Raw genomic sequence first — 25,455 nt, forward strand, 5'->3', positions numbered from 1 at the left:
ACATATAAACAGATTTTTTTTTTTAACAATAAAGGTATCCTGAAGTGGGATGTGATGAGATAAACATGTATGTACAGCCCCAGTCCTACATAGAACTAACCAATTTATTTTTCACTGTAAGGGTTAACTATCCAAGGCTTCTAAATAACACTTTCTGTGCATTTGGGGAAGTCTGACTGCAGATGTACCTATCACTGACTAATAGTGGCAGTAGAGCTTCTGTGTGGTGGAAAAATACATTTTTTTTGAGCAGGGAACATATATACAGTTTAACAGTTCAAGATTTGTCTGTATGGAAGTCAAATAAATGGATTCATCGCCAAGACACAGAAAACTTTAAACCTATATTTTTTTACCTTTAAAATTAAAATATGACTGTGGGATTCTGGGAAAGTTCGGATTTGGATAAGGACTTCAGGTGCAGTTGTTTATCCCACCAGTTTATTATCACTTCAGGTTTGATTTAAATTACTGTTCTTTAGCATTTTTTTTTCAAAATTCTGTAGTATTTTTTTTTCCTTTAAGCAAGGCTAGAATTCTACTCTTAACCCGTTCCAATCCTGTATCCAACATTGGCATTTTCCAGTTCAGGCCCAATGTCGGACATAGTCCGACACAGGAAAACGTGGCCACTGCTAGGGGCGCCGCTGCAGGAATTAGTACGGCATGGGCCAGCGTCAGCCCCTTCAAATCAAAGTGACAAACTAAGTCTTAAATATTACATGGACGTCATGGCCAAACCACTAGGGGTGCTGTTGCTGTGTGTAGTCCGGCATGATCTCAGTGGACCAGTGTCAGATGAAGTTCTTTCAGTACAACGCTGCGCCATGCATTAGCGTAATGATGCTGGTGCACCTGCAATGGGGTGGTGCTACAGCACACAAGTTGGTGCTGGCCCCGCCCCTCCATCTGATGCCAGGCCGCCTCTCTAGTGTGAGAGGGTAGAGGCCCTACCGATTCCTGCCGCAAAGCACTCCCGCAATCACCGCCGTCCGCCTGGCACACCAAAAAAAAAAAGTGCTGGGGGCAGTGAGATGTGGGTGACAATTTAATTGGATTGAAAGGGGTTAGGGTCTCTTTTTTTCCAGTCCATTGACTTATATTGTAGGATACAGCAAAGTCCCCAATATCCGGCACTGTGGGAATCGCCTGGTTTTGGATGTATGTGTTTGAACCAAAAACCTAAAAAGCACGAACCTCCCCAATGTTAAAAAAATTCTCACCGAGTATTCAGCGTCATCTTCTAACCTTCCTGACGCTTTTCCAAGGTCCTCAGTGCATGGGTCACGTGACATGCTGGGAGCCGTGCACGGACGCCGGAAAGCTGCTTGGAGCCACAGGACAGCACTGGACACTCGCTGGACACTCAGTGAGTATTTTAATCACTGCAACCCCCCCCCCCAAAACAGTCCTGGTTACCCCGTCAGGTATGCCGGTTAGTCAAGACTTCCGGTTGCCTGAGTTCTAGATAACAGGGACTTTGCTGTAGTTACAAATATCTTGTAGTTTGAACTGATGTAGTTTCAACAAATATAAACAGTTCTGGATGTTTCGTTGTGACACTTTTACGAGGCATTCACCGGGCCATCATCTTACCTGGAATATGCTTGGCCCAGCCAATGATCACCACCAGCTCCCGGTCGGCCAGGTCGCACAGGGTAGTGAGGGCCTTGATGTCGCTGTCGGGAATGGTGGGGTCAGGCATAGCATAGATCTTCTCTGGCTCAGCTACCAGCAAATGCGAGACAATCTTGTTATCTGAAAGAAATAAGACCACAGCGCGGCGCGATCAATACCAAGATCTCTCTGTTTCCAAAAATACAGCAATCATCGGTGTATCATTGTGCCTGAGAACCAACCATACATCATGAAGGCGATATGAGAGAACCGCGCTTCCTGAAAGACAGAGTTTAAAAATATCACTGCCAAAGCCGCAGTTTATTAGATGTTCCAAATAATGCTGTGTTGCTGTCGCACGGCTCACGTTATTACTGTCTTTTTTAGTTTTTTGTCCAGCTAACTGAATTATTAGGAAATCACCTGCTTTTATGTTCTGGCAATAAAGGAATGCAAACATATAAAAAAAAGCAAAGAGTAGCCTATGTAAAGCAAGACACTACTAGTGTACAGCTGGTCAAAACGCATAGGCAAGGGTTAGAGCCTTTCTCGGGATTTTATTGTGGTCTGTTGTCCCATGAGGGAGAAGGGTGGAGTGAAGGCGCTATAGACTCCAGTTCAACTGGAAAAATATTTATTCAATTTTTTGAATAAATATTTTTCCAGTTGAACTGGAGTCTGTATCTTCTGGAGTGGTAAGTGATTACGCGTTATGTTTTAAAGTTTTAACACCCATATATTTTGGGTGCCTCCACCCTTAGTTCCTGACTACCCAGCAAGCTCATGGTGAACCAGAACTCCTAGGAGTGTGTAAGGGGGCTATAAAGGACCAAAAGGCCTCCACATTATGGCATGCACTGATGAGGGTCAACCAATCCAAAACAGTGTGTATACAAGTTGGATTAGTTTGGCTCTGTACAATTATTAAGCTGACACATCATTGCATTCCAGCGGTTCTGGATGTATGGTTAGCTTACAAGGACTACAATAGATGGTTTGCATATTCAGATTACTAAAACGCTATGCAAAACCAAAGTTTGCTTTTTTAAAAACAAAAGGTATTTGCGATTATTCAGGTTGGAGTGGGCCTATGATGTCTCCCACAATGCCTCACTGCTGAATATGCAAATTATTCTTTGTAGTCCCTGTAAGCTAACCACACCTCCAGAACTGCTGGAATGCAATGATGTGTAAGCTTGTTAATTGTACACCCCACCTGTCTATCAGTCGGAGGTCCTTTGGAGGTAATACGTTGACAGTTTTCTGTAAAGTATATTGAACTACAGGAGAGCGACCGTTCAGTATACAGCAGAACCTGGAGAACCGAGCGGGGAGGGTGAATTCCCTGCAGGCCTATACGGTAGTTGCAGGAACTGCAACCCACCTTTGTGAGTCAATAATCATATATATTCTTTTATCCCCCTATACCTAACGATACTGCATCATCGGGCTCCTGGTCTCTCCCTACTTCTCATTTAGGTGCTCTTGGTCCCTACGAGAACCACCGAACCCCTTCTACCATTAGGGAGGACTCCGCCCCTCACTTTTGAGAAAGAGGTCAGTAGAACCGTAGAGGTGAGAAAGATATTTTCCCAGCTCCAAAACAGGAAAATTACAATATTTTGAAAGAAATCAGTTCTTTTGAGTTTTATCGCTGTCTTGTGTCCCATCTCAGAAAATGACCCTCACTTTCTGTACTGATGTAGAAATAAATGCAGATGAGGAAGGTTTAAACCTGGTACACACTTTTAATTATGATTGGCCAATCACTGACCAGTTTTACTACCTAGATTTGCATAAGATGTGCGTATTTGCAAAAATGTTTATCACATGAGGATTCTGTTATTAGGGTTGGCAATGTCTAGCAGAACTCATGGAGAAGCATGTGATCAGTTCGATCAGCTGATAGATTTGTAAGGCTCTGATTTGCTGGTCATGATCATGTGGTAAACCAGAAAGTCCATCACAGCAAATCAGAACCTTACAAACCTTTCAGCTGATCAAACTGATCACATGCTTCTCTATGAGTTCTCCTAAGCAATGATATCCAGACATGGATGAAGCTGTAACGGGGCCCTAGGCAAGGCAGTAGGTTTGGGGCACCCTTGTAGTCCTTTTAGTAAGCTGAACTGGAGAGAGGTCAGAGAAGATGGCAGGAGGGTCCCGTGACTCCCACTAGGCCCTAGGCACCTGCCTAGGTTGCCTGGTAATTGGTGAATAATCCTGCTATGTGTGAAAAGGCCCCGTAGTTACTGTTGTGCTTATAAAGAAATGCTTCCACAACAGTTGCTGATTTCTCATCTCATATGGGCGCATCTCACTAACCATAACATACGCCTTCATGGACTGTTTTATTAATGCCAACATATCACACAGCAAGCTGCTAAAAATTGTGCTGTCCCATTTAGGTTTAAAAAAAAAAATAATAGAGGGAAAAAAAGGCAGACAGAAAATGAAGCAGAACCCACAAAGTGTAATAAATCCTCATTTTCCAGACAAAAGAGAATGACACAATTAGGCAGCTCACACAAAATGATTCAGAACATTTATTGTTAAGTTGAGCTTAAAATAATCAAAGTCTTTTACACAGAGAGCATTCATTTCGGGGGGGGAGGATTCACACCCAAAAAAATATATGATCAGTGTGAATTATTGGCACTTAGCGTAATAAAACCTGCACACGAATATGCATAATTACCAGGTGCGACTCGACAGTCACAGGTATTATTATAGCCAGTGGCGTAGCTTAGGAGTTCTGGGCCCCAGTGCGATTTTTACATTGGGCCCCCTCAAGCACTCTATACATAAGAACTGATATGAAACCAAAACCTGCTAAGGACAGCTGCAGTGTCAGAGAGGTGTAAGCAGGGGAGGGGCAGCTGTAGCGTCAGAGAGGTGTAAGCAGGGGAGGGGCAGCTGCAGTGTCAGAGAGGTATAAGCAGGGGAGGGGACAGCTGCAGTGTCAGAGAGGTATAAGCAGGGGAGGGGCAGCTGCAGTGTCAGAGAGGTATAAGCAGGGGAGGGGACAGCTGCAGTGTCAGAGAGGTATAAGCAGGGGAGGGGCAGCTGTAGTGTCAGAGAGGTATAAGCAAGGGAGGGGACAGCTGTAGTGAGAGGTGTAGGCTGGGGAGGCGAACTAATCAAATCTCATATAGAGGTAATCATTACCAGTATAGTATAATCTTTGTATAATTCCTTATCAGTGGCTGAGCAGACACAGTTATTAGAACAACTGTGCTGAGAGCAGAAAGTTTTTTTCTCTTTTTGTCCTTAGTGGTCAGTCTCTCAGGACAGGGAAAAGAAACTTCTCCTCCCACGGGGCCCCCTGTGGTTTCTGGGCTCCCCTGCAGCTGCATCCCTTGCAGGGTCTATTGTTATGCCCCTGTGACCGCAACATAGGAGAAAAGTAATTTATAGCTCATTTTACTCTGGAAAAAACACACCACTACTTATTCGTATGTGATTACATGTATCTTGAATTTTATTTTATTTTATTGTTTGTAATATTGGTCCTCTAAATATCCCAGCAGGCAAAAGTTCAGCTTAGAATCCTCTAAAAACATAACATGTTTTCAGAATGGGAATGCCCATTACATTATTGTATCTCCTTTAAACCATTAGACATTCTTTGTTTCTCATAAATACACCATCAGAATGGAGCCACAACCTTTCCTGGGGCTGCTGCAGCCATCAGACCTCTGGAATTAAGGGCATTGGATAGCCATAAGCATTGTTTCTAGGGAAGAGAGGCTTATTTAATGTTTCCCTAATTGGAATCAATACATTCCACTTTTCCGCTGTGCCTGTTCTGCGCACAAACAATCACTGAGAAAATGTAGGAAAATCTATGACTACACACACAGGAGAAAGAAATGGGAAGGATGAGTCAGGTCAGGTTTGCATCATACAGTAATGAATTTAACTACCGAGTGGGCATAACAGGCACAAGGCTAGGGCAACAGAATTCAGAGTGCGTAAAATAAACACTATTTAGGCCTCTTGCACACTACATGCGATTCCGATTTCGATATTTAATCGATTTTCACATGCGATTCTGATTTCCGATTTTTAATCAGTACTGCATGCTGCGTTTTTTCAGCTTTTTTCTTTTGATAGCATGAAAATCGGAATAGCAAATTGGATTTGCAGTGCGTAGGGATTCTTATGGTAGCCATACATGGTACAATTTCTTCATACAATCTTACCATTTCTATGGAGTATAAGGGTAAATTAAGTGAATACACTGAAAAGATAATTTAGGCAGTTCCCTTCTACTACATAGAATTGGTAAGATTGGATGAAAAAATTGTACAGTGTATGGCCACCTTTACTATGATTTTTTCCTTTCACTTTAATCTTGGTGTTTGACAATCCTTTTTTTTTTGCCAAAAACTGGGATTAAATTTTATTATTCATTGACTTATTGATGTAGGTTTACTAAGAGCTCGTTCACAGTGGAGGCGCTTTTGGGAAATTTTAAGCGCTGCCTATTTTGCTAAATCGCCCTGAAAGCGCTTGCACCATGCTATCCTATGAGCTAGTTCAGATAGGGGCGATCCATCCGCTTTCCGATCACAGAAGCGCTGCAGGGACCATTTTCAGAGTGATTTTGCTACAGAGGAAGGTATAGGAAAAATGCAAACGATCACAAAAGCGCTTTGTGCAGCGACTACGTTCGCTTTATTTATTCTTTTCCGGATCAAAGAACTCACTTCCTGTCTGACGTCAGTAAGCGAAAAAACGGAATCGCTCTGCAAAAGCGTTTACAAATACGCTTACCAAAACCGCCCAACTAACAGAAATCGCCGGGAAGGGGGAAAAAATGTGTCAAAAAGCGCCCAATGCAAACGCGATCGGAACGCAATGTGAACGAGGCCTACGGGTGTCCACCACTTTGTGACCAGGAATAAAGAAACTGGACAGGACACATTTTTACTCCTAAAATTTTAATCTAGGGCTTTGGACATTCCTATAAGAATATGGGCCCTGATATATTATATAAACGAGGGTAAATACGGCCAAGGAGGCCAATTAAGGCCTTAAAGCGGACCGGAACTCAGAACTCCTCTCTGCTCTAAAAGATAAGCAACAGCATAAAAACCTTTAAAGGACAACTGTAATGAGAAGGATATGGAGGCTGCCATATTTATTTCCTTTTAAACAATACCAGTTGCCTGGCAGCCCTGCTGATCCTCTGCCTCTATTACTTTTAGCAACAGACCCTGAACAAGCATACAGCAGATCAGGCGTTTTTTTGACATTATCATCAGATCTGACGAGATTAGCTGCATGCTTTTTTTCTGGTGTGATTCAGACACCACTGCAGCCAAATAGACTAGCAGGGCTGCCAGGCAACAGGTATTGTTTAACCCATTCGCGTTCCGTTGTTTTCACGTGAGAAATGTTCACCTCCCATTCATTAGCCTATAACTTTATCACTACTTATCACAATGAACTGGTCTATATCTTGTTTTTTCCGCCACCAATTAGGCTTTCTTTGGGGGGGTACATTTTGCTAAGAGCCACTTTACTGTAAATGCATTTTAACAGGAAGAATAAGAAAAAAATGGAAAAATTCATTATTTCTCAGTTTTCAGCCATTATAGTATTAAAATAATACATGCCTCCATAATTAAAACTCACGTATTGTATTTGCCCATATGTCCCGGTTATTACACCGTTAAAATTATGTCCCTATCACAATGTATGGCGACAATATTTTATTTGGAAATAAAGGTGCATTTTTTCCATTTTGCATCTATCACTATTTACAAGTTTAAAATAAAAAAAATATAGAAATATTTCATCTTTACATTGATATTTAAAAAGTTTAGACCCTTAGGTAAATATTTACATGTTTTTTTTTTTTTAATTGTAATTTTTTTTTTTTTATTGTAAACATTTTATTTGGGTAGTTTTGGGAGGGTGGGAGGTAAACAATAGATTTATAATGTAAATGTGTGTTAATTTTTATTTTTTTTTACTTTCAGCAGGTGTAGTATTACCATGAGTTTGTTTACATGACGTCAGACGTCACTCTAAGCGTAACACACGCTTAGAGTGACGCATCGGGGAGGGAACAGCCAGAAAAAGCACAGCTTCCGAGAGAAGCTGTCGCTTTTTCAGCGGGGGAGAGGAATCAGTGATCGGGCACCATAGCCCGATACATTGATTCCGTGGCTACCGAATCCGCGGCCGGGAGTGCACGCGCGCGATCGGCCGCGGGAGCGCGCGGTAGCGTGCATGCAGTGATGAGCAAATCCGATCCGGATGCTACTCGGATAGTAGCTATCCGGATTTCTCCCAGTAATGCACTGCGGCCTGGGCGGGGGATTTAATCCTTACCTATCATGACGTCTTCTTCGTCCGTCCCTCGGCGCCTCCCACGATGCGCTCCACTCCGGCGTCACGTGACTAAAAAACACTTCCTCCTTCCGGGTTGAAGGAGGAAGTGTGTAGTCATGTGACGCCGGAGTGGAGCGCATCGTGGGAGGCGCCGAAGGACGGACGAAGAAGACGTCATGATGGGTAAGGATTAAACCCCCCGCCCAGGCCGCAGTGCATTACTGGGAGAAATCCGGATAGCTACTATCCGAGTAGCATCCGGATCGGATTTGCTCATCACTGCGTGCATGGTTCCTGGACGTAGTTTCTACATCCAGGAACCAAAATAGGTTAAAAGGATATCAATATGGCAGCCTCCATATCCCTCTCATTACAGCTGTCCTTTAAAGAAAAAAATGTCTGTTACATCTGATAAAAATCCTGCAATCAATGAAAGTCAATGGGAACAGTAAAAAAAAATAAATCAGCCAGATACTAACCTAAAGAGAAGGAAGGCTTTGGGTCCTAATGAGCCTTCCCGCTCCTCTCCTGGTCCCCTCGTTTAAGAGGCAGCTCCTCCATTTGAACACCCTGCCACGGGGGACTTCGGAAGTCTTTGAGAGCCGAGTGCCCCTGAAATAAATCGGCTCCATACTGCATCTGCGTGCCAGAGAGTATGCTTGCACAGGCGCAGTACGGAGACGCCTGTCTTCAGCAGCACTCAAAAGCAGTTTGACCAATTTGGGGAAGCCAGGGATAGAATGCAGGGACAGTGAGAGCAGCAAGACGCCTCTATAGGGCCCAGAGTCTTCCCTCTCCTTAGGTAAGTATCTGGCTGATTTTTTATTTATTTTTTTACCGTTCCCATTGACTTTAACATTCTGTGTTTACAAATTAGCTTCTCTGCCAAAGACTGCCGAGATTCCTGAGCTGACAGCTGCAAGATCAAATTGCACTTGTTATTAGTCACAGATGAGGGTGAATTCAACTCTCTATAAAACATACGTGGTGCATTTCTCTCTGTGTTCCTTCTGTTCTGTGCAAGAGTTCAGGTCCACTCTAAATGTTTTTCTATTTTTTTAAGTATATAATATGTATATTATCGTTTACCATATGCGTACGGCCTGGCAAACAATGCGGCTAATTAGCTACGCTTGCTTCAATAATGGCTTGACAAGCGCCCCGGTTTATCTTCATCAAGTGGAGCTTAGTGAAATTGGAGTAGTTATCTTCTTAAAGGCTATTGTAACACACCGCGCTCCACAATAATCTCGACTTCCAAAACGCGGACATGAGACACGGCTGCCCGCTTCGCTTTTAATCGCTTTTTTTCACGAGTGACACTGTCAACAATGACAAAAACTCAATAAATTGGAAAAAAAAAACGAGAGAGAGAGAGAGACGTATAATCTCTGCATCGTGAATTCCAGCGAAATTAAGCCCCGCTAATGAAATTAAGCATTTCGGTTTATTAAATTTGATAGTATTATCGGGAAGTTTTCATTATAATGCACCAAAATCTGCTTAATGCAAACCTAAAATGTATTTACAGAATGGAGAAACAGCTTAGTCAAACGCAGTGGCGGCTGCCAGATTGGACAATTGAAGGTGTAATCAGCATAATGTTTTTTGGAAAGGCAAAGGGAGTCTATGCCATATGTTCACTTAAGCCTTAATGTTATGTAAAACTGCTTGTTTTTCCTGTGACAAAGCTAAAGTGTCCTTTTGCATACAGTTTAAAATCTGTTATGTCTGGAATGGCTGAAGCTTACGAGCGTTGCATGTTCCAGTTCTGTAATAATTTCGGCAGCCCTCCCTTCTTGACCGAGGGAAGATGAAGATTCTGGGAAGAGCATTGCCACGTTTTGGCAAAGATTTTTTTTTACCATATTCAGTGGGGGAATGTTTACTTTAAGCAGTCAACAGTTCAGTCAGTTGACTACTATTTCATGCAGGGTTCTAACTATGATGGGGCCCTGGGGGAAAAGTAACTTGGGAGGCCCCCTAGCCACCCCCGCACCCCCTGGAGCCTCTGAGCCAACTCCCAGGACCCATCCCACACTACCAACCACACAAAATCATTAGGTGTCCATCATATGTCTCCAAAAGCATTGGTGGGGACCCCATTATTCCCCTCCTCCTTTCCCTCACAAATCCAGAGTGTACACACATTAGGGTCTTACCTAATCCAGGCAGGACACAGGAGGTCGCACCGTGCTCTACACTCCGGACTTCTCCCCACGGCGTCTATCTACCTCATTCCCTACAGGCATGTATGGGGTCACCATGCCTGGAGGGGAGGGGACACACATTGGGGGCCTCTACAGGCTCTGCGGCCCTGGGGCAATTGCCCCCTTTACCTTTATGGAAGCGCCGGCCCTAATTTCATGCATGGTTGTGTTGGGTTAGTGCTAAAGCAAGTCAGCTGTTTTCCTCAGTTAGAGCTAGAAGTGGCCACATTAGGGTTGACGGATACTAGTGTGAGGGTTAGGATAGTATTAGAGTCAGGCTAGGATTAGGGCAAATGTAAACATTAGGGTTAGCGTATTCCATTCTACTCCAACTGTTAATTTTCAAAACGCAGAAGAACCTGCTTTACTAATTAAATCTCCGGTGGAGACAAATCTTGGCAACACGTTATTATGAGTTTTAAGGATGGGTCAATGGTTAAAGTTAGAGGGACAAAAAGCTAATATGGTGGCACTGATGAGATCTTACATTGTTGAAATAGTGCTGAAAACCAACACATCCTTTTGAGAGTGGAGTAAAGCCTGGCACACACTTTCAATTATGATTGGCCAATCAGTGACCGATTTCACGACCTCCATGTCGTATGAGAACATACCTACACAATCTGTTCATAGTATTCAATATCTATTGACCCTCATACTACATGGAGGTGGTAAAATTGGTCAGTGATTGGCCAATCATAATTGAAAGTGTGTGCCAGGCTTAAGACTGAGGGTAAACACTTGTTTTTCAAACCAAGATTAGGTCAGTTGTAAAATAAACCTCAACTGACTTGTTATGAATATAGCCCAATGCACATAAGTGTCTTTACTCACAGTCCCCACTTTCTTCCTCCTTGTTAGTATACTGCTATACTGTCGTCTGTCAGACTCCCTCAAGAGTTCCTCCTCCCACATATTCACTAAGCACTGTTAAAACTGCTATGAGTTCGCGTAACATGCGCTACACTTGCAACCGCACATTAAATGTGGGGTTGCATATTTTTACAATGCATGTTACATAATTGGTGTAGGTACTGTAATATTAAAATTCTGCTTCACCGTGTTGAGATATAAAAAGTCTGATCTGCATTTAAACAACTATGGACAGCAGCACATAACTGCTCACACGTATCGGAGTAGATGTAGCTGCTTAGTCATAGCTCTGACGTATTTCCTGTCCAGCAGGATGTATGTACTGAGCTGTGGGTGGGGCTAAAAAAATTTCGTCAGCGCACTCTGAAGCAAAGTGTTTAAAATACTAAATGGGGAGGTGGGATTGTCCTGCCCGAGCTCTCCTGCCACAGGGCAATCACACCGCAACATGGGCTTGATTCACTAAAGCGTGATAACTCATATCACGCCGTGATATGAGTTGTCACGGTTTAGTGAATCAAGCCCAATGTGTGCAATTAGCCTTCAGGACCCATTTCTACTTTAGGGATGAGCCAGATGTAAATTCACATACATTTCACATAAATATACATGACATAGTTCTTATTCCAAGCATGACATGTAGACAGATGCAGCAGGACTTACATGGCTTTTTGGCTGGTTGGACGAGCTGTGGATTCAGATACGGGCTGTTTTCTGCGTCTATCCTGCGCTTGTACTTCTGCCGGCCTCCGCGCACCCTGTCCAAACGTACACCTAAAAAAAACAAAAATACAGAACGATTGTAAAGATGAACTCTACTGAAAATAACATAATGAATAAAAGGTTTATTGTTTACAGTATTTAATTATAGATTATTTATAAACAAAAAACCTTTTCAGCACACCGTAATTGAAAAAGTACCAAAAAGCGAATGGAAAAGTACTGCCACAGTGATTTTGAGTATTTTCTTACTAAAAGGTATTTTATTGACAAGGTTTGAAAATATCTACTTGGAGAAAACTCAAGGGAACAGCTCATAGGGTGTGGCCCTAAGTCTCATTAGTGAACCCTGTTTAGGCTAACATAAGAGTCAGAACTAAGACACCATCACATGATTGGGGCCAGCCTGTCAGAAATGTACAAATCAATCAACTGATCAATCACCTACTGGAGGCCCACATTTTTACCACACAATCTATATATTAAAGGATACATGTGAAGTGACATGTGACATGATGATAGACATGTGTATGTACAGTGCCTAGCACACAAATAACTATGCTGTGTTCCTTTTTTTTCTTTCTCGACCTGAAGGAGTTAAATATCAGGTATGTAAGTGGCTGACTCAGTCCTGACTCAGGCAGGAAGTGACTACAGTGTGACCATCACTGATAAGAAATTCCCCTTTTTATCTCTTTATTGCTCTCAGAAGCCATTTTCTGCTCGGAAAGTGTTTTATAGTTGGAATTTCTTATCTGTGAGGGTCACACTGTAGTCACTTCCTGTCAGGACTGAGTCAGCCACTTACATACCTGATATTTAACTCTTTCAGACAGAGAAAGAAAAAGAAGGAACACAGCATAGTTATTTGTGTGCTAGGCATAGAGATGTAGCGAACGGTTCCCGAACCGTTCGCCGGCGAACCGCTCTGCTACTCTGGGTCTCTTACTACTTCCGGGTCGCAATGACCCGGAGTAGTACGCCTGCGCTGCCCGGCGGAGCGCGTCCTAGATCGCACTCCTGTTGCCGGGCACTCTCTGCGCATGAGCGTGACGTCACTCATGACGTCACGCACATGCGCAGAAAGTGCCCGGCAACGGGAGCGCGATCTAGGACGCGCTCCGCCGGGCAGCGCAGGCGTACTACTCCGGGTCATTGCGACCCGGAAGTAGTAAGAGGCCCAGAAAGGTTCGCCAGGCGAACGGTTCGGGCCAACACTAGCTAGGAACTGTACATACACATGTCTATCTCATCATGTCACATGTCACTTCGGGTATCCTTTAACAACTGAAGGCTGTTTTTCCTTAAAAAAAAATCAGCTAAAAAGTCAAAGACCGTCCCTAGTGCTCATTTCCTTTCCTCCCTTGCCAAAATGAAAGTGAATTACTCTCCAGACTCCTGTAAAATTAACTGGACACTTGCAGAATACATAGGAAGTATTTTCGCTTTAAGGAAAGTTGAAATCGGTTTTGCAGAGAGACACCAGGATCAGCAGCCAGGCGAGAGGAATCGATTATTAATCCCGGCCTCCCCCCAAAAAATCTACGCAAGTATACAAGCCGACACAAAGCGATGAAAGATCCGAAGGGGATTATTTGTAGCAAATCACCAAGATGAAAAGTAGAACTATGAAAAAGCGGCCTGGCATTTTAATAGCAATGAGGAGAAAATGAATTCTGCATAATTCAGGTGCCATCATCCCGCCTATTCTGTGCCTGATTTCATGGAAGGGAGGAAAAAAAAGAGAGAAAAAAAGATGGATCGGGCGCGGAAGCGGTGTGTTTAATCAAATAGTAATGGGACTGCGGTCCAAATTTAAATAATATAAATCTGTTCTAATCAATCATTTTATTTGCATCTTGCTTCTCTCAGGATTCTGTGCATAAATTGAAGGCCTGGAATAGAGAGAGTCGAGGAGCTGGTGATGAATAATGTCACCTGATCGCAACTCCTCCTGTTTTATGCTGAGCAACCAAGTGAAAAAAATTAAAAAGAAAAAAATTCCAAAGTGTGGCCTGGTTCGCTTTCAATGTAGGCATGTGCTGCATGTGTTGGGTCAAGCGTTGTGGTGTTGATACATAATTAATAATAATGGCAGTATTTGTATAGCGCCTTTCTCCTGTCGGACTCAAAGCGCTTGCGAGGCAGCCACTAGAGCGCACTCAGTAGGCAGTAGCAGTGTTAAGGAGACTAGCCCAAGAAACTCCTTACTGAAATAGGTGCTGGCTTACTGAACAGGCAGAGCCCAGATTTGAACCCAGGTCTCCTGTGTCAGAAGCAGAGCCCTTAACCATTACACTATCCAGCCACTGCACAATTACAACGTAACCTACATTCCTTCTCTTTAAGGTCCATATTTTTGGGCATCTATGGTGGGTTGAAACGCACCCTGACGAAGCTCGCAATGGGTGGGTGCAACGTGTAGTTGGGTGGCGTTATAGCCCGCAACTGCTCTCAAGTGTCTTTGTTGGCTGCAGCCACGACTGGCTATATGCATTACCCATGCACCTTCCGCTCCTCGCCATGAGGACTTTTTAGTCAGGTTGAGCGGTGTGCGCAACATATGACAGCTTATCTTGTGTATGCCAAAACCACTGGACACAGAGGTAGATCTCTGCTGTCTAGCATTGGAGTGGTGAAACCTTGAAGGCACATGCACAGTAACAGTAATACATAATCAGTGACAATTAAGTATTTTTGTGGATCCTGGCTAATAACAGCTGTGAACTTTACCGATTGCACTCTGTCATTCCACCCGAAATGAAACCACTTTGTGTGGTATCAGTACCCAGCGTGTGGTGTGGAGTGAGTGGATGTGTATGGTACATACAGAGCACTTTGCAGATTGATTTTAAATATTTTTAGTGGGCTGGATTGGGTTTATATGCCATTTGTTACCTGAATAAAGCATTTATTTTTAATATATACGGTACCCCAAGAGTTTACTTGGTATTTCACTTTCAATGTAGGCCTGTGTTGCATGCGTTGGGTCATGCGTTGCGTTGTTGACACATAATTACAGAGCAACCTACATTCCTTCTCTGCGAGGTCTGTATTTTGGGGGCATAGTCTGGTGTCAACACCGTAAAATCTGAGAACAAAATGAGGGGAAAGAGAGGTTGTTTAAAGCCAATATTCTGTGTACAAGGTATCCCCCCTAACCCTACATCCTAACCCTAAGCAAGGATGGAGTCCTAGATTTGAATCTTGGTAAATACATTTTTATGATCCATCCACATCCCCAAAAATTACTGATAAGTCGAATGGTTTTCCCAAAACCAACCTCAGAATGTGGTAGGACATTAGAGTATGTTAGTATATATTAGAGTATGACTATGAAAGAGATTAAATTGTGAGCTCCTCTGACCTCTGTGAGCTTCTCTGTTTAGTGGATATACAGAGCACAGGCACGTGGGGGACATTTAACATTTCGGAGGACAGTGGCCACGCCCATACTGTACATCGAGTTATTGCCTTACTGCCCAATTGAGCACGTGCGACCAAGATTCTCCAGCATGTCCGATGGATGGTTTCAACCAATTTTGGCCCAAAACCAATTGAAACGTCTATTGGGCGGACATGTTGTGGCACCAATTTTCATCTGATCCGGATGGTCGATCGAGGGCCACAAAATCCATAGATGTATGGTTAATTAAGACATTTTCTAACCCATCTCACCCACACGCATACCCTGCAACCTATCTAGGTCTGGGAGTTTCCAAGCCTCCGAGGTATCGTCTCCCTTACGGAGTGAGCAGTTATTCAGAACGCTACAACACATCATTGCCTTTTGTCTCGTTATTACGCCGAGCTGTGAATACTCTCCAGTAATGTAATCAGTGTTTGCACAGATCAGCACCGGCCCCGGTCAGCCCCCCGTGCCACTTCTAGGCTCTGGCTTGAGGCTAAGCCAGGGATTTGCTGTGTGTTTTCCTCCGGACCTTCAAATAGATGACACCACGGCTGTGAAGTGGCCCGGCTGCTATATTAAGATGCTAGTTAATTCGAGGCTCCTTGTAATTGAGCATCGAATTTCTATTTTCAATCCTTGCCATGCAAATCATTTTGTTGAGCAGAAGTGGCATCTTTTTATAGTCTCCCATTGACATCAGATAAACTTGTCTGGCAGTTATTTGAGTCAATTTACAGCAGATCAGGGGGCAGAAGTGCCAAGCCCAGGAAAAATAAGAACCTATGAGTGCATGTTCCGTACAGGGGAGACAGTCCATTAGAGCACCACCGTCTCCTGCAAACCTGCGTTGTCATCAGGCGGTGGGAAACAATGACTTGGGGCAGGGCGCCCTCCTATCCCGCGGCACACACTGGAAGAGTGTCTTCTTACATCAACACTAGACATATTTCTGGAGTATCTGAGCTCTTACAAAGTATACCTTTCTACTGAGTAAGGCAGAATGGGGGGGAGGGGGTACTCAAGCTATACGTCCTTAATCATGGCCCCAGGAGGCCATGATTAAAGTGGACCCGAGCTCTTGCAAAGAACAGACTGAAAAGTGTTCATTACACATAGAAATGCTATAGAGATCAGCTGCACTAAGCTGTGTTTGTTTATTTAGCTACAGCTGAGGGTAACAAGTATGTAAGCAGTAGACATGACTCACAGTTCCATGGCGCTGCTATACAGGAAAAGACAGATGCTTTAACCCTTCCTTTGCTCCCGGAGAGGTAATCCAGTAAACTTTCGGGGCTTTTTTTGGATTTCTTTGCATTATAACAAATATTTTTTTTCTCTTGATTGTTTTCATACTGTGCCTAATCTTTTAAACGGAGAGGAAGTTCTGAGCTCAGATCAATTTGAAAGCGGACCCGAGATGAAAAATGAACTATAACAAGTAACTTGTCTATATATCTTATCTAAAGTTTAGATAGTTTACACAGCATATCTAGCTGCTGCAAACAGCTTCAAAAGTGTATGATTATTTATTCCTGTGATACAATGAGGGCAGCCATGTTCTGTTTGTCACATTGTCACAGGCTGAGGGCTGCCTGTGTGTAAATTCAGTCCCCTCCCCTCTTCCCCCTCCCCTCTGCCTCTGAAATCAATGGCTAGTAACCTCCTCCTGCCCAGACTGAGCTCCCATAAGCCCTTGCTACAGTGCCAAGGCACAAAAGGAGCTGTGGGCGACAGTTGTTTCGTTTATAGGGAATTAGAGTATTAAATCAAAACAAAAAAAGTATTTGGCTTGAGGAAGGCCCTATAAACTATATGAAAGGAACACAATTATGCAATGTTTATTTCGGATCCACTTATAGTTTGAAACGTGAGCCAATTTTTTGCTGTACCTGTCATTAACCGGAAAATAAAAAAATCCTTGGACTTTTAAACATCCTGAAGTGTGTGGACCTCAGTTATACCATAATGACGCTTTGCAAGTGTGGTCCTTAGCACCCCCAGAGAGGTAAAGAGCGGTTCAGCTGTGGTATTTTTATCTCTATACCTGCCAGCCAGCTGTTACCTAACAATGGATCTCCTACCCTTCCATTTGCTATAATGTCACCCAACACAAAGTCACAAATGCAGCTGAGGTTTCCCGAGGACAAGCCATGGAACCGACATCCCGAGCCAAAGGTTATTTTTAAGACAAGGCTTGGAAGGACATTAACCAATGAACGGTGCAGTACAGTCAGCTACTGTAATACGTGTGTTTACCACAGTTCAGGAGTTCACACGCTTCTGTATGTTAACAGAATGTATCCTTTCATGCAACTCTCCTGAAACCAACAACATTTTTTAATTTTTTTTTTAATAGGTTGGTCAAATTGTATTATTTCATTGTAAACAATGCAAATTATTTAATAAATAACTGGTAGTGACAAAACGCCAAATTAGAATAAAACAATTAAAATCCGTTTAAAAGGAGGGGGGCTGGTGGTTACCACACTCAGGTATATGATGACCAGCCAATGAGTCGTCATATATAGACAATAAAATTTATTATGAACTCTCCAGGCATGCAACGCGTTTCACGGGTCAAGAGCCCGCTTCATCAGGCAATCAGCGTTGGAGATACACACGGCTGTATCACTCTAAGGGCCCAGCGCCTACTGTAAGCAATTTATTTGGCTGTCAGGAAGGTACGGATTATCCATAAGACTTCCTGGGCAGTTGCCTAGCGTATGGCGGTTGCTCAGGGTGCAGAGTTAAAAGTACCACTTGTTAATTTGAGATATTGCGGATAGTAGAATGTCTGTAATTTTACAGATATTTTACTACTATCACCTGTTATCGATTGGTACAATTACCAATATTCTACTAGCGGCCTAACTCATTCTATTCTAGCATTAACTCCCCCATCTATGTCTAACATTAAAGTGAACCAAGACCCATTTTTAGCACCTAGGGCATCTTAATATCACACTAAAAATGAATGCCAATAATGTGGCTCATTATTAAAAAAAAACTTCAACTTTACCTCTTTTTTGTTAATTTAAAAGGCAGATAAGGACTGATGTAATTATTTTATTGCACACATTAGCAAAGGGGGAACAAAATATTTCATCAGTAGTGGGGTGGGGACATAGGACACTGTGCTTTAAAGAGTGTAGAGAAGTCACAGATGCTATCTTCACACCTTCCCATGGATAAATAATGGGCAGCTAGAAGAGGGGGCGGGGGGGGGGGCATGGCAGCTCCAATAGCTATTAGAAAGCAGGAAATAAAGTGGCGCTTTGCTCCCTTTACCCTACCCTCTACCAATGCCTAGCACTTTTGTACCGCCCAAAACTAACACCGCCGCTATCCACTGCCGTTATTTTGTTGTCCATGCTGCTACAAAGTTCGACTACACTCTAGTCGAACGGTACCACCGTTACTGTAGCCAAATTTCACCATCGGCTGTCCCTACCCCGAAGTTCACAGTCTGCAACAAACACCGTCATTTCTGGATTTAATTAACATTGGCGTCTAGGCGGCACCCAATTTCTGGGCCAGGCATTATGCCCAAATTACCAGCTTCGTTGTTCATGGGCCTGGCTGCCATCTCCTCTGAATTCCTGCCCCCACCTTACCTTACAAAAAAAAATCAGGTGTGTGTGAACCAAGGTGAGATAAAGATACCATCGTGCCAATGGCTCCATTCTACCTTCATCCGCCTCGGCTATCAGGACCATCTTTTGGCTTCAGTGGTGTATGAGTTCACACCTGGAATTAGCGTGCAGCCAATCAGGTGAGAGTGGAATTAAGACACATGATCTTAATTCAATCGAAGCCAAGGAAGGATTATGTTCAAACGGCACTCAGCACTGGTTACTTCTTTTTCTTTCTTTAGCCAATTTCTAAAACCGGGATCTATAGGTACAATATCATAGGTACACTGAACTGTAGGAAATATTGGTTTTATAGTGAGCAATAATACCCTCATCTTGGTAGCTCCGATCAGGGATGGTCTACTGACCTTTCGTGGTACATGTGTTAGGTTGCTATGAAGGCTTCAGAACAAAAGGTTACTAAGTAAGCATGAGGTCAGTTCACAGGTCTGGACTGTAGGCTGTGGGAAATACTGCTGTCAATAACAGTTATTGTACCTGAGACAGCCACACTGACATGACCAGCCACATTCTTATGGATCCAGATGACCTTGCCCTAGAGCATCAACACTTCACCAAACTAGTTTGTCTTGGTTTACTTTGTTGTGTCTCTATAGACCTAAGAGACACCGTCCACTGTTGCTATATTTCATACTGTAGCCTGCCAAAAGAGCCCTAAGTTTGTAGAGACTCGAAAGACCCGAAGACCAGTCTCCATAAAGGGCTTATGTAAACAGGTCACTTGATGAGATCTTAAGTATTGCTAGACTTGCCTTTCGCTGACCTGCTCCATTTAGAGATTTTTCATACAGCAAAGTCAGAGTACAATAGACAGAACACCTGTACAGTCAGGCTTGTGCACGGGAGGTGGCTCTGTGTGCTCAAGCACCCCCCCCCCCCCCCCACCTTTGTGTGACCCAATATCCTTTTTCAAATTTGAGCCCCCCCACACACACACACACACTTAAAGGGGTACTATGGTGAAAAATTGTGAAATTTAAAATATGTGCAAACATATACAAATAAGAAGTACGTTTTTTTCCAGAGTAAAATGAGTCATAAATTACTTTTCTCCTATGCTGCTGTCACTTACAGTAGGTAATAGAAATCCATAGAAATCCGACAGAAGCGACAGGTTTTGGACTAGTCCATCTCTTCATGGGGGAATCTCAGGGATTTATTTATTTTCAAAATCACTTAGTCAATGGCAGTTGCTCAGTCCAACTGCCAAAAAACTGTGTAGCAAGCAGGGAAGCTGGCCGGCATCATTGTTTAAATCTTTTTTTAGGGAATAACTTTATAAAGAATAAAAGCCTTGCTGAGAATCACCTATGAAGAAATGGACTAGTCCAAAACCTGTCGGTTCTCTGAGATTTCTACTACCTACTGTAAGTGAGTGACAGCAACATAGGAGAAAAGTAATCTATGGCTCATTTTACTCTGGAAAAAACATACTTCTTATTTGTCTATGTGTGCACATATTTTAAATTTTACAATTTTTCACTATAGTGCCCCTTTATCCACTTGAGGACCACAGTGTTAAACCCCTCTAAAGACCAGGCCATTTTTCTGTCAATAGGTCACTGCAGCTTTAAGACCAAGCTGCAGGGCCGCACAACACAGTACACAAGTGATTCCCCCTGCCCTTTTCTCCCCACCAACAGAGCTCTTTGTTGGCGGGTTCAGATTGCCCCCCAAATGTTTGTTTCTTTATTTTTTTGTTTGTTTTTTTATTAAATGTTCCTGTTTTTCTTTTTTGAATTTACATATTCCCCCCTCCCTTCCTCCCGCTGCCAGCCAATCCCCGTGATCAACTCACCGCCGAGACTCAGCCGGGGACAACTGTGCCACACGGCTGTCCCCAGTACAGCGCTGATGTAGATTGAAGCACTGTACACCCTAAATAGACGGCGTTTTCGCCATATAACAGTCTCCAAGTGGTCTTCAGGTAGTTAAGGACCCTTTGCACGGCTGTATACAGTGCTTTATGAGCAAGAATTACAGGGTCTAATGAAAGCAATGCTGACGTTATGTGATACCGGCCTAATGGATTTCATCTTGGTCGTGTTGAAATCAGTGACTGCAGTTACCCTTTTCAGTTTTCAATCACTGAAAACGTCTGTTTTCTTATTCAAAAGAACTGGCATTTTATGATAAAGTCCCTTCGGCAAACACCTCCGCACGACATCGCCGGGGACTCAAAAATACAGCAAAGGACAGTAATATAATATAGCAATATCATATCTTGATAGGCAACATTATTAATAACGCACTTGCCATAATGAAGAAAGCGGTGAGGGGGGCTTTTATGTGAGAAATGTACATCACACACGGGCATACCGGCTGCCATTTTCTCCAAGTGACATCTTATAATTCAATGTCTTCTCTCAATGATTCTGACAAAGGCAGAATAAGAATAGATGAGTCTAGCAAGACAGCCCAGAGCGCTACAATATCCAATAGCTCATTATTTTTAAAGAGCTATCTATAAAGTGATGCTGACAGGGAGCGAGCGTTTTATTACTCTTCTGCATGCAGATGTTAGGGAAAACACCAGGCATGGCTGCTGGGAATTCTCCATGTCCCCAACCTAGAGGCTCCAGCTATGATGCCTGCCTGAGCGTCACTGACAGTCAGTGGAGGAGACAAGCCCTCGAAGCCTCTGGTCTGGAGTCCTGGTCTGTGGTAAGAGGTCTGAAGGAGCTGGTGTTCATGCCAGAATGGGCGGTGCTACACTGGGCCACTGCCTGAGTGCCCCCCCATCCCCCAGGTGCACTTTGCTAACAAGTAGGGTTTAAAGCATGCCAGCAAACCAGCCAAGCACATCCGTAGGTAACTTTTCGTCAATAATAGCACCATCATTTGGACAATCTGCTCTGGTCAAAAGTCTCGGAGTTCTGCTTGTGATATTTACATTTGGTTCCTATCATTGCTGAACTAGTCAGCCTTAAAGGGAAACTCTGACCAAGAATTGAACATCATCCCAATCAGTAGCTGATACCCCCTTTTACATGAGAAATCTATTCCTTTTCACAAACAGACCATCAGGGGGCGCTGTATGGCTGATATTGTGGTGAAACCCCTCCCACAAAGTAATTCTGAGTACGTACTCTTGGCAGTTTCCTGTCTGTGAACCTTGTTGCATTGTGGGAAATAGCTGTTTACAGCTGTTTCCAACTGCCAAAAAAGCAAGCAGCAGCTACATCACCTGCCCACAGTAAAAATGTCACCATGTGATAAATGTCAGAATGTAAATCAGGGATTCAAAAGATTTTACAATGGGCAAACACTGACTAAATCATTTATACATAATTATTGTAAAAATGAAGCACTTTTTTTATTACATTATTTTCACTGGCGTTCCTCTTTAATTTTGTCGCCTGAGTTAGGCAAAAAAAATATCTAAAGCTCACCAAATGTGCATGAAACCGCAGTACAACCTGTTTTTTCTCCACTTTGCATTCTGTTGCCAGGCAGATCAGTCAGATGTGACCACATGATGCAGAAAGTGGAAAGTGTCTACAAGAGGAGGCAGGACTTTTGTATTTCACAGGAAGTATGTGCAAGACCTCATCTCTCCTAGCAGGAAACAGTCAGATGAGGTCTTAGACTTGTATTGAATGGTGTACAGCCGCACAAAGGATTTTTCAGTTTGAATGTGAATAAGTATAATTTACTGACACCTACTAAATCCCTTCTGTCCCCAATGACACCTATTTCATCACTTCACTAACATCCCTTCCTATTCCCACCCCATCCTCTATAATAGTCAACCCCTCACTGACACCCCTAAAATCCTCACCCCTCACTGACACCTCCTCCAAATAGCACATCCTTACTTACAATAGCTGTCAAACTGTCTCCCTTCCTGACTCCTCCCAACCTCACCCCCTCTCTAACACTCCCTCCCAGCCCGGCCTCCTCCCTGACACCCTTTCTTAACTCCACCTCCTCAATGACACCCCCTCTCAATCATAAATGAGATTTAGGAATAGGTAGTATAGCTGAGCGAGTATTAAAGGAACATTATTTAAAGAGGCACTCCAGTGAAAATAATGTAATAAAACAGTGCTTTGTTTTTTACATGTATAAATGATTTAGTCAGTGTTTGCCCATTGTAAAAGTTTTCCTCTCCCTGATTTACATTCTGACATGTATCACAAGGTGACGTTTTTACTGCTGGAAGGTGATGTCAGTGGAAGGACATGCTGCTTGATTGTTTTGACAGTTGGAAACAGCTGTAAACAGCTATTTACCATAGTGCAATGAGGTTCACAGACAGGAAACTGCCAGGACCATGGTCCTCAGAGTTTCCTGTGGGAAGGATTTCGTCACAATCAGCCATACAGAGCCCCCTAATGTTCCGTTTATGAAAAGGAAAAGATTTCTCATGGGAAAGGGGGTATCAGCTACTGATTGGGATGAAGTTCAATTCTTGGTTATGGTTTGAAGTTCAATTCTTGGTTATTCAGTCAGAAACATGCTGATCATGTTTCTGACTGAAGTCTGACTGGATTAGCTGCATGCTTATTTCAGGTGTGAGATTCAGACACTACTGCAGCCACAGCCAGGCAACTGGTTCTGTTTAAAAGGAACGAAATATAGCAGCCTCCATATTCCTCTCAGTTTAAAGTGAATGTTTACCGTTTAAAAAAAGTCAGATACTCACCTAAGGAGAGGGAAGGCTCGGTCCTAATGAGCCTTCCCTCTCCTCTCCCGGTGCCCGGTCCCGCGCAGGATCCCCCGTGGCAGTATTCGACCAGTTCGGTCAAATACTGCCACTTCCGCAGCCGAAGGGATGTTTCGGAAGCCTTCGGGAGCACTCGGGCTCCCGAAGACGGGACGCTCCATACTACGCATGCGCGAGCGCCCTCTATGACGCACTCGCGCGTGCGTAGTATGGAGCGGCCCGTCTTCGGAAGCCCGAGTGCTCCCGAAGACCTCCGATGTCCCTGCGGCGGCGGACGCGAACGGGGGAGCCAGCGTAGCACCAAGGGCACCGGGAGAGGAGAGGGAAGGCTCATTATGACCAAGCCTTCCCTCTCCTTAGGTGAGTATCTGACTTTTTTTTTTTAAAGCGGTACCCATTGGCTTTAAGTGTGCTTTAAGTTACTCTTACTATGTCCTGATATGGTTTTCCATATTATTATCATTATTTAGTACGTATATAGCTCCGACATCTTCTGCAGCGCTGTACAGAGTATATATTGTCTTGTCACTTAACTCTGTCCCTCAGAGGGGCTCACAATCTAATCCCTGCTATTGTCCTATGTCTATGTATGTATCGTGTAGAGTATGTATCGTAGTCTAAGGCCAATAAATTTCTGTATGTGTTTGGGATGTGGGAGGAAACCAAAGTGCCTGGAGGAAACCCACACAGACACGGGGAGAACATACATATCAGCTATTAGTGACGGCGAAGGGGTCTTACCCCACGATTCCAACCCGGAAATTAGTGGTGGGCTGAACAGTGAACATAGGGGGAACTCCTGTTGCCAAAACCCCACTTTTTACTGCTCGGGCTGGAACCATATGGCTCTCTTGGCACCTCAGGGCACTGCAGCGAGGAAAGCTGAGGTACATGACAGGTTAAATAACTTTATTGACAGGTGTCAGTGCCATTGACAAAGCGTGTGATAAATGAGCTGCCTGCATGTCTTGCGTGTCGCGTTATTGATAATCGCTGTAAGATTCAGCCTTTAGGCTTTTTACACTGGAGATTTCAGATTAAAGCAAAACTAAAGTCAAATTGAGAAAAAAAAAAAGCAAATAAGCCAATGGCAAATTCACAGCATGAAAAAATCCTTCCAGCGAAAAAAGTAAGCAGGTCAAATCTGACAGAACGCATAGGTTTGGGCTAGTCCATCGCCTCATGGAGGATTCTCAGGATTTTCTTTGTTTTCAAAAGCATTTCCTCAATGGCAGTTGCTAAGTCTAACTGACAAAATAGTGTGCAAGTCAGTAGGAAGGTTGGGTGGTATCTTACTATTGTGGCAGTTAAACTGCCGTTCAGAAAATTCTATGGAAAACAAGGAAAACTCTGAGAATCCCCCATGATGAAATGGGCTAGTCCAAAACCTGTCAGTTCTGTCATATTTTAACTGCTTACTTTTTTCACTGGCGTGGTCCTTTAACGCTTTGAGCTTGCCGTGAGCTGGGGTTTTTTTTGTATCGGAGGAAGGGAAGGTTAGTAATTGGGGTCCCCCCACAGCTGTAGGAACCCCTGCGATTGCATGGGCTGCTTCCTCTAGCTACGCCCCTGCTTGAACCCCATTGGGTAATAAGATGGTAGCCATCACTGTAGGACATAATCCAAATGTACTGAGGTCCAACAGACCCCCTTATCTTTTCACTAAGTGGTCAGATCACATGATTGCTCTTTGGCAGGTGTGCGCTTTCTTATAGATCAGCTGTTTAGAGTGCCATCCGACCCAAGAAAAAATAATCTGGTTGTCATTTCATACTAAAATTCTACATAACAAACACTTACATTGGAGGGTTCATGGGGACCTATTATACACCACAATCTATTTACATATTATAGAAGATACAACTCAGTGGGACACTAAAGGTTAAAAAAAAAATCATACTATATATAAGTGGGCTTGCCTCAGGCCGCAGGGTAACGACTTTTCAAGACGGCTTA

At 43.4% G+C, this 25,455-nt stretch overlaps 1 protein-coding gene across 11 annotated transcripts in view; it reads right to left on the reverse strand.

Annotated features, from left to right (window-relative positions):
• The window catches only part of ESRRG (estrogen related receptor gamma), a 1,050,432-nt gene that overhangs the window by 77,896 nt on the left and 947,081 nt on the right, over positions 1-25,455 (reverse strand). For all 11 annotated transcript variants that reach the window (XM_068232897.1, XM_068232892.1, XM_068232893.1 and 8 more), the window contains 2 exons: positions 11,709-11,819; positions 1,597-1,758 (listed from right to left, as the gene is read on the reverse strand). In XM_068232897.1, the coding sequence (XP_068088998.1) occupies positions 1,597-1,758; positions 11,709-11,819 (273 nt within the window). The remainder of the gene's footprint in view (positions 1-1,596; positions 1,759-11,708; positions 11,820-25,455) is intronic.

Source organism: Hyperolius riggenbachi, chromosome 4 (assembly GCF_040937935.1).
Source record: "Hyperolius riggenbachi isolate aHypRig1 chromosome 4, aHypRig1.pri, whole genome shotgun sequence".
Lineage (NCBI taxonomy): Eukaryota > Metazoa > Chordata > Amphibia > Anura > Hyperoliidae > Hyperolius > Hyperolius riggenbachi.